Here is a 10,315-nt window from a genome sequence, read left to right on the forward strand (position 1 = left end):
GAAGTCAGAAATAGCATTATAAACATTCACTTACCTTTGATGATCTTCATCAGAATGCACTCTCAGGAATCCCAGTTCCACAATAAATGTTTGATTTGTTCGATAAAGTTAATAATTTATGTCCAAATAGCTCCTTGTTGTCAGCGCGTTCAGCCCAGTAATCCAACTTCATGACGCACGAGCAGACGAAAAGTAAAAAAGTTCCGTTACAGTCCGTAGAAACATGTCAAACGATGTATAGAATCAATCTTTAGGATGTTTTTAACATAGATTTTCATAAACTACAAACCTCTTTCCCACTTCCTGGTTGGATATTTCTCAGGTTATCGCCTGCCATATGAGTTATGTTATACTCACAGACATCATTCAACCAGTTTTAGAAACTTCAGAGTGTATTATATCCAAATCTTCTAATAATATGCATATATTAGCAACTGGGACTGAGTAGCAGGCAGTTTACTCTGGGCACACTTTTCATCCAAACGTGAAAATGCTGCCCCCTATCCCAAACAGGTTATACAGGGCCGACAGACAGGTCTATGAAGGCCATTTACAATGGCAGCTTTTGTTCCAACCATTTCTGTTGTTAGTGTGCTGTGATGATCATATCTGCAGTTCCACTGGATGGGCGGAAGCCACACTGCGATTCTGGGAGTACTTCCTCAGACTGGCCTAGCAGTCGGTTGGCAAGGACATGTGCAACTACTTTGCATGTGGTTGACAGGAGGGAGATGCCTCTGTAGTTCCCACACTCTGCCTTGTCTCCCTTTTTGAAGATGGTCACTATCAGAGCATCCATGAGCTCTTGGGGTAGTTTTTCCTTGTCCCATATCTTCAGGAGCAGGGCATGTATGTGGTGGGGTGCTAAAAATACAAGAAAACCCATTGGGCCTCTGTTAACAGAATGCTAACAATTATCACAAACTAATAGCAAAATCACATGCACGCTGTTAGCTAAATGCTAACGAGCGAAAATGAACAAACTTATTGCAAAAATGGGTAAATCCAGTTCATAAAGTTATACAAGCATAGCTAGTAGCTACCTAATGTCATTTTTGTGAGTGTGGATGGACATTTACAAGTGAAAGTGAATAAGACACATTGTGCAATTGAACAAAGTAGTGATGCATGCTTTTCTGAAGGAAAAGCAGCATGTGTACAGAGGACAAAGGGGAGAAGAACGGAGGAGGAAAAAGATGCTAGTACAGTGGTCACCAAACGGTTAATCGCTATCAACTGGTTAATCTTCAAGGCACTCCTAGTCGATCAATAAACATTTCCGTAGAAAAGCCAATGATGAAGGCGTAAAGGCTTGTGCTCTTTTTTCCGTGTTATTCGTGTTGCGCTGTTGGCAGTAGGTGCACTTGTTTCAGAAGACCTGCGCACCAGGTAGGCAAAGTGTCCCAATTTTGATGCATTTCATTTTTCTGAAAAGATTCACTCCACCTACCCGGCAGACTGGGAGATCTGTGGCTAAATTGAGTGTGCCTACTGCGCTGATTCATCGAATAGCTCAAATCACGACCCCGGCCACAGCAAAGTTTGATACTGGCATATGTGAGATTTCTGGTCATTTTAAAACCATGACCAGAGAGAGACTGTCAAAGAATACAGCAGAGCTGCTGTTTTTATTAGTGAGTTCATGTCTTCATGTTTTTAAATTTTGCAGTCAGAATGACTGCTCATTAGCTTGAAGGAGGTCCCTCGGGGCCCAGCGGTGCTTCTGTTAATGTCGGGAGACTGATACAAGGGCAGCAACCACATGGTCCTTAACAGATAGGGGCCGGGTCCAGTGGCATGTAAAAAACTGTCAGTGTGCCCTTGAGCAAGGCACTTAACCCTAATTTGCTCAAGAGGCGACATACTACTATGGCTTTCCTGTAAAACAATACATTTCACTACACCTGTGTGTGTGTGACAATAAAACATATATACATATATACTGCCTGGATGATATTCTTAAAAGCTGATTCAAATGTTACATGTTCTCCAACTCTGGTCCTGGTGTGTCATTGTTTATTAGCAGGAAAAAAGGTTGTCTCTTTGTTGTTTTTATAAAGCTTGCATTAAATCCTAACCGATTCTCTCTTTTTATTTCTGTGTCTCTCTCTGTGTGTGAAGTGTACGGTAAGCCCGTGATCCCCAGCGGAGGCCCCCAGCACCCAGAGAACCCTTACTGCGAGCAGCGACACTCCCCAGACCAGCACTCTGAGGTGGACCACGGGGCCCCCCATGTCCCAACCACCGAGGGCCAGCAGGGGGAGACAGAGCGTACCCCTCGTCCCCTCAGCCCCACCAAGCTGTTGCCCTTCATCTCCAACCCTTACCGCCACCAGAGCGACGGGGACCTGGAGGCCCTCAGGAAGAAGCTGTACAACGCCCCGCGGCCCTTGAAGAAACGCAGCTCTATCACAGAGCCCGAGGGCCCCGCGGGGCCCAACATCCAGAAACTGCTATACCAGAAGACCACACTGGCTGCTATGGAGACCATCCTCACCACGCCCACCACACCCGAGGCTGTGAAGGAGGAGGGAGGGGCAGGGCCTGATGTTCCAGGGGCCCAGATTGGTGGGGATAGCAGCCAACCGGAGAGTGTAACACTTGAGGCTTGTGAAGTCCTGCCCCCTTCCCCTAACCTCCTCCCCCCACTCCCCGCAGAGCACACTCCCCCACCAGCCATCCCAAAGAAAGACCGAGAGGAGTTCACTCCGCCTCCCCATCCGGCCCATCCTGCACCGCGACCTGACCAGCCCCTGCTCTCCGCACCGCCCCCTGTTGCTGCTGTTGGCATGGAGGAGCCCACCCCACCCAGCCTGACCCCTCCTCCAGAGAGTTTCACGGAGGAGTTCCCCCCCTACCCCCCACCACCCTACCCCAGCGGGACTGGACAGGAGAGCCTGGGGGAGGACACTCTCAGCATGCAGGCACCAGAGGTCACCGGACAGGTCACATTGCCACCTGTAAGAAACCTAAGTTACACTGTTGTTTTAATGATAATGATACATTTCATTTTAAGTGCCTTCCATGACATTCATAAACATCAGCTCGCAATCAGACACATTTAACACCAGTAGCAAATCAAACACATCCACTCTACGTCTTAAGCCATAGCATGTATTAACAGTAACCGACTGTACTCTACATTAATACATTAATCCTGATCGAGTGCAGTAGGAAGTAGAACCTATTCAATCTTCGTCCGTCCAAGGGTGACAATGAAATGAGCTTTGGTTATTTTCTAGCCATGTAAGTAAACAACATGCTGCATTCCATTGTTGATCCCATCTAAGCTGGTTTATCAGTGGGGTCCTACTAAGGCTGGGCGATATGGCCAAAATATCATATCACAGTATTTAAATAAAAAAATGGATGGTATGACTATTTGACGGTGTTGAATAACAAAAGTTCTAAATTTGCTTTATGAGTAGTGCGTGACCCTAGGGTTTCAACACATTCTAAGTGATTTTAACGGGTCTTCTCCATTCTGATTGTTTTACTGTTCAATTCAACCCAAAATTATTTTCAATTTCTACATTTCCTGCACTTATTTGAGATCATTTCCACACTGCCACGTAGAGCAGATGTAGGCAAACAATCCAAGCCTTATTTTTAACCAAATGTTGCAATTGCGATTTACAAGGCTCGTCGCTTTACAAGGCTCATCACGCTCTAGCGACTCCTTGTGGTGGCCCGGTCACCTACAGGCTGACCTTGGTTGTCAGTTGAACAGTGTTTCCTCCGACACATTGGTGCAGCCGGCATCCGGGTTAAGCGAGCGGGTGTTAAGAGGTGTGGTTTGGCAGTTCATGTTTCAGAGGACGTATGACTCGACCTTCACCTCCTGAGCCCATTGGGGAGTTGCAGCGATGAGACAAGATACAAATTGGAGAGAAAAATGCAATGAGTTCTAAAAAAGAAAATACTAACTAGCTGTTTGCAGATGTAAGACATACAAACTAATAGTGTAATTATACAACACTTGTGGATTTATATTAAAAAGCAAAGTGAAACAGCATCGTTGTCATCAACATTGTTGCATGTGCTGCATTGACCATGCAGACTGAACTCAAGTGTCTCATGGTCGAGGAACAACAAATGTTCTCCTTGAGTGACGGGACAAGGCTAGGTCTGTGTGAAAAGCGACATGGAGAAAGAGAGCGTAGAGAGATGACTCAAGTAGTGAAGTGAACTATAAAAATTGACATTACACACAACGTACCACATTTAAACAAACATTTAAATACCGTTATAGAAGGGAAAGTAAAAAACCCAAACCTGTCCGTGCATCACTACCTGTAAATTGTAAAAATACGGTATACTACCCCGTAATAGGTCAGTAATAGGTCCTACCCTAGGAGTGTTGATGAATGGTCTGATCCATTTTTGCCTCCCAGTCCCTGCTCTCTTCCACTGAACCTCTCTTCCACTGAACCCAATGGGCCCCTGTTAAGACCCTTTCTTTCATGGTGCCAGTAATAACCATAATCTGGTTGAGTAATAATCAGGTTGCTTAGTGAAACCAGCTGTTTTTTCACTGATTTGGTCCCCTCACAATAAGCTCAGTACTGAGCTAGGAGCTGAAGGAACAGGTCACTCATACCCTTTCTCTCTTTCAAGCCAGGGTATTCACATTCAATGGATACTCTGGATGCTCTATCGAATCGTTTTTGCAACGTGTTTATTATTCTTTAGCATGGTGTTGCATTGTGGGCCATTCATATGAACTGAGCATTGATTTGGAATGTGGCTCAAGGACCTCCATATATCATCTCTCTATCCGTTTGAGCACAGATGGGACCGGGCACTAGCTAAAATCCGTAGACACTTCCTTTTGAGTGTGTGTCAGTGGCTGTGGGACTTCATCAAGGCATGACGTTGTTTGAAAAGTGTAGTCACCTCCGTGTGTCTGTATTAGGGGAAGAGGACCAACCTGCGTAAGACTGGCTCAGAAAGGATTGACCACGGTATGAGGGTGAAGTTTAACCCCCTGGCCCTGCTCCTGGACTCCTCTCTGGAAGGAGAGTTTGACCTGGTCCAGAGGATCATCTACGAGGTAAGACTATGTCTGTGTATGTATAGATGTATACTGTATATTATTCCCTAAAGTGGCTCTCTATTAAGGTATTTTGTAAGCAAAGATTTTCATACACGAACAGTGCTTACAAGTGCTTTTTAACAGGCTTGTGTGTAGTGAAGGAACATGTGTTAAGTTGTTTTTGTAATAGCAGTCAGAATGGCAGCTGGTAAACCATCCCTCTCAAAGTGAAGTACTGTAGTCTTAATGTTTGTTTTGTAGTCTTAGCTGATTATAATTTTTATTAAGTGGGTGTAAAATATTCTGTGTGTAAAGCGAGTTGTGAAATTGTATCCACCTCTCTCTCCCCTCTCAGGTGGAGGACCCTAGTCTGCCAAATGATGAGGGGATCACAGCCCTCCACAACGCAGTCTGTGCTGGACACACGGAGATCGTCAAGTTCTTGGTGCAGTTTGGTGTCAACGTCAACGCAGCCGACAGTGATGGATGGTGAGTGGACCCTATACTACCAACACCTCTGATTGTGATTCTTATTGCAGTCAGTGATAGGAGTGTTGTAAACTGCAGTCCAACTTGAAATTATTTTGGAATATATATATGTTTTTTTCTCTTAATATAACACTCCTTTTTCCTCCATTTCTCTTTCTTCTTTTCCCTCTCTCGTTCTCTCTCAGGACTCCGCTGCACTGCGCGGCCTCCTGTAATAACGTGCAGGTGTGTAAGTTCCTGGTTGAGTCGGGAGCAGCGGTGTTTGCTATGACCTACAGTGACATGCAGACGGCAGCAGATAAGTGTGAGGAGATGGAGGAGGGATACACCCAGTGCTCCCAGTTCCTCTACGGTTAGTAGCTCAACATATCTACTGATCCTATAGCCTTGAGTGTTATGTCTGGGGAAAGTTTGTGTGTATGCGTGCATATATCTCTGTGTGTGTATGCTTTGTACATTTTTGTATGAGTGTATGTGTTCATGCTCTGCTAAACCCTCTTTCTCCTCTTTCCTCCAGGAGTGCAGGAGAAGATGGGCATTATGAACAGGGCCGTAGTCTACGGCCTGTGGGACTACTCCGATGACAATTCTGATGAGCTGGCGTTCCGCGAGGGTGACTGCATGACCATCGTTCGCCGGGAGGACGAGGACGAGATCGAGTGGTGGTGGGCGCGCATGGGCGACACCGAGGGGTACATCCCTCGGAACCTTCTGGGGGTGAGTCCCAGTGTCACAACTGAGTTTCCTCAAGTTAAACCTTACTGAATAACTTTGCATTAAGAGGTTCACTGTTGTTTGATAATGTTCCAATGTATCTAATAAGCAGTATGTGTGTCTTTCTCAACAGCTTTACCCAAGAATCAAGCCCAGACAGAGAAGCCTGGCTTAGACCGGCTCATCCTGTGCTGGACACGGTCTGCATCTTAGGCTATGTTTACATAGGCAGCCCAATTCTAATATTTTTTTTCCACTAATGGGTCTTTTGACCAATCACATCAGATCTTTTCACATCAGAACTTTTTCAGAGCTGATCTGATTGGTCAAAAGACCAAATGGTGAAGAAAATAAATGCCTGTCTAAATGCAACCTAATTGTTCCACAGTAGCTTTCTCTCCTCGTCTTTCTCTGCTTCATCTGCTCTGACCTGTCATGTCACGATGGGTACTAGTAACATGTTAGAAGGTTCCAGGGTAATTTGATCTCACTTTGCCAGCTCTTTCACATCAGTGAGGATGGATGAAATGAGGCAAGGGAAGGGAGCCAGTCGAGACGATTGAGACAACAATTGATATGGAGATCCATGCAGGCTTTAACAGGACTTTACAAGGACATGCCAACAATCACATGAAGAAACGTTGAAAGACCAAACCACTTGAAGGATTTTAAACTGACCTATGAATACTACTTGTCAGGCGGGCCTATAACCACTGACTCTATGGCCCGACTGTGGCACTTTTATATACCAGCAGAAGAGGTTTTCCACGTTTATTTTTCAGACCACTATGTGTGTATAAGGCACTAAAGGCATTATGTTTCTCTACATGTTCGTCATATTATTTTCAGATCAGATTTAAGTATCTGCAGTTATATTGATCGGAACTCTGGGGATAAATGGAACAAACAGTATTTTTATGTAGAAAGGTGATTTTTACACTTCTAAATAGTCTTTTAAACTGTGTTTTCTTCTGGGTTATTTTTTAATTTTAACCCTGTTAGAAAGAGCTGGAGCTGAAGAGAGTATTAGGTGAGTGAATGAATGAGTGTAATGTTTGGTGATGCGTGACATTCTGTCTGAACAGTTATTCTGTTACCTCGACAATCCCTGTGGGGGCTCGGTCTGCTTGTCATTTCCTGTTTTTAGTGGCCGTGTCCCTCTGTGTAACTAAAATGTTTAACCCATGTTTCAGCATTGACCCTACTGTATTGGCAAGAGTTAATGTGTGTGTGGCGCTATTACCACTGTTCAGCTTATCAAATTGGGGGGGGGGGGTGTATAATGCTAATGGTTGGCAAAATTTTGCCTATGCCACTGTTGATTTAGCAATTGCTATTGACTCTTGTTCTTTTATGATGCCAATATAGCCTGTGATATGTTTTCTATGTGAGCAGATTATTAGCATCGCTCATTATGTTTCTCTACACTGGCTTTATGGTTGAGATATAACAAACCTAATTGTACTGCGGTTGTGCTAATGTCACAATGAGCATTCCTCTGAAACTAACTCACTTGTCGAATCCATGTTTTCTGTTGCTGAAATGATGTCCACACAATTCATTTGGACCATTTAGCCATGTAGGAAGGATGAGACTAAACTTCAAGAGACATTTTTACACCTGTTATACCTGTGTAGCTTTTGATTGAAGAGTAAGAGATGGCAAAGAGTCATGGTTACAATGGCAGACAAGGATGTCTTTCCTTAAAATCTCTCAATCAGGTTTAATTGAATGAAAACTCGGTTAATCTGCTCATTCATAGTAAGGAATTCTGCATCAACTCGCCTCCACCCTTCCCACTGTCTTACTCAACAGATGTATTTATTTTTTGTTACCTTATTATCATTTGTTTTTGTCTCGTCAAAACTATAACCTCACGTGGAGAATTGTAAACATTTACAATAAAATACTTTGCAAACTAATGGCTGTGACTGTCTTCTAGACCTGGGGCCATATGTATCAGCGTCTCAGAGTAGGAGTGCTGTTTAGGATACATTTAGTATTTTAGATCACCATGAACAAGATTACATGGACAGGGGGGGGGGGGGGGGGGGGGGCTGATCCTAGATCAGCACTGCTACTCTGAGATGCTCGATGCATACGGTCCCAGAAAGCTGTGTGCTACCATTAGAATGATTATATCCTCTTTTTGTGAGATGAAATAGTGCTCTGCATTCTTAAAAATATGTAAGTATCTTAATCGCCTGTGAATTTGTTTCAGGTAAGTCTATTGTTATAGAAGTTTACTTGAGATATGAAGCATTGAAATACACATGAAGCAATGGACTACATAAACTTTAGAATACACAGAGGAACACTGAGCTAGTGCAGTCTGTTATATACTGAACAGAAATAAACATGCAATAATTTCAAACATTTTACTGAGTTACAGTTCATTTAAGGAAATCAGTCAATGGAAATAAATTCATTAGGCACTAATTTATGGATTTCACATGACTGAGCAGGGGTGTCACCATGGGTGGTATGCTCACTAACAGGGATGTAAACAAATTAGTGCACAACATTTGAGCGAAATAAGCTTTTTGTCCATATGGAATATTTCTGGGATCTTTTATATTAGCTTATTAAACATGGGACTAACACATATTGCATTTCTATTTTTGGTCAGTTAAGTTTTTCAGAAAATCAAAAATAACAATCTGCCTTTGTCTAGAATACCTCCTCACTGGTAACAATTAAGCCAGCAGAGCCTGCGCAATGAAAAATAACAAGACTGGTACTAATACAGTTCTGCACCTTACCCTTTCACCTTAACCCTACCCTTTCTATTCTTCTTCTTCTTATTATTATTATATATACCAGTCCTCCCAGATCAGTAACCCCAAAAGACGTAGGTACTAGGGACTGAAATGGAACTGGGCCTGGGTTTGTCATTTCGAGGGACTTCACACTCTGTTATGCTGCTGCCACCTGCTGGAGAGAACGAGACCACCTGAATGAGTCCCCCTAAAATCCCAACTTTTCTTTCTACATAAAACGGTAAATTTGTCAGCAAGACTCATAAATTCATTCAGGCTACAGGAGTATAGACCGAATGACAATCGCTGAATGTCATTCCCGGTAATACTAGGCTCATACATAAAGCATCCTCCAATCAGGCTGCATAGGCATATTTTTCCTCCTTAGCTAGCTTTAATGGCGAGACGCTGAAAAAAAATATATACCAAATATATGTACTGTCTTAATAAAACAATTTCCACCGCCATTTTTGGATTTTCAGACAATTTAGGATGTTGAACTTCCTTGCGTATGTATGAACCGGTCCATGGGGGATATGAGTGTATTACCAGGAATGCACATCAATCCTAGACGATGGGACGATTATGAGATAAGAGTTAAATCGGTATGCCGCAAAGCCGGGAGAAGAGGAATATTGGGACAGGGACATGAAAAGGTGGATTTCGAAAGAGGAGGAAGAAGTGGTCGAGGATAATTAGGAAAGCAGAAGTTGAATCTGAATTTGATGACAATTACGATAAAAAGGGAGATGATGTGTCGAAGGAGACTGCGGTCAAGTACAGACAGAGTGAGATGTCCGCCAGACCGAGCTCTGGATGTGAAATGAAAGTGAATGAGGGAGATTTAATTACACTTTGGATGGTGTATCAATACTACCAATCACTACAAAGATATATACGTCTTCCTAATTCAGTTGCCGGAGTGACTTTTAAACAGTTACAGTTTAATGGCAGTGATAAGAGAAAACGGAGAATGGATCAACAACATTGTCATTACTCCACAATACTAACCTAATTGACAGATTGATAAAATGGAAGCCTGCACAGAATAAAAATATTTCAAAACATTTTTTTATTTTTTTATTTCACCTTTATTTAACCAGGTAGGCTAGTTGAGAACAAGTTCTCATTTCTCAAGACCTGAAAATGGTTGTCTAGCAATGAACAACATACAACATGCAAATGTTGCACAATCCAGGTGTGGAAAACTCTTAGAAACATACCCAGAAAGACTCACAGCTGTAATCGCTGCCAAAGGTGCTTCTACAAAGTATTGAGTCAGGGGTGTGAATATTTATATAAATGAGATATTTCTGTA

At 43.1% G+C, this 10,315-nt stretch overlaps 1 protein-coding gene across 2 annotated transcripts in view; it reads left to right on the forward strand.

Moving 5' to 3' along the window:
- Positions 1 to 8,160, forward strand: part of LOC139381243 (apoptosis-stimulating of p53 protein 2-like) — a 52,040-nt gene extending 43,880 nt beyond the window's left edge. For both annotated transcript variants that reach the window (XM_071124717.1, XM_071124716.1), the window contains 6 exons: positions 2,122 to 2,960; positions 4,916 to 5,053; positions 5,391 to 5,524; positions 5,710 to 5,876; positions 6,042 to 6,241; positions 6,372 to 8,160. In XM_071124717.1, the coding sequence (XP_070980818.1) occupies positions 2,122 to 2,960; positions 4,916 to 5,053; positions 5,391 to 5,524; positions 5,710 to 5,876; positions 6,042 to 6,241; positions 6,372 to 6,413 (1,520 nt within the window). In that variant the 3' untranslated portion in view covers positions 6,414 to 8,160. The remainder of the gene's footprint in view (positions 1 to 2,121; positions 2,961 to 4,915; positions 5,054 to 5,390; positions 5,525 to 5,709; positions 5,877 to 6,041; positions 6,242 to 6,371) is intronic.
- Positions 8,161 to 10,315: the final 2,155 nt, after the last annotated feature.

This window comes from Oncorhynchus clarkii, chromosome 23 (genome assembly GCF_045791955.1).
Source record: "Oncorhynchus clarkii lewisi isolate Uvic-CL-2024 chromosome 23, UVic_Ocla_1.0, whole genome shotgun sequence".
NCBI classification, from domain to species: domain Eukaryota; kingdom Metazoa; phylum Chordata; class Actinopteri; order Salmoniformes; family Salmonidae; genus Oncorhynchus; species Oncorhynchus clarkii.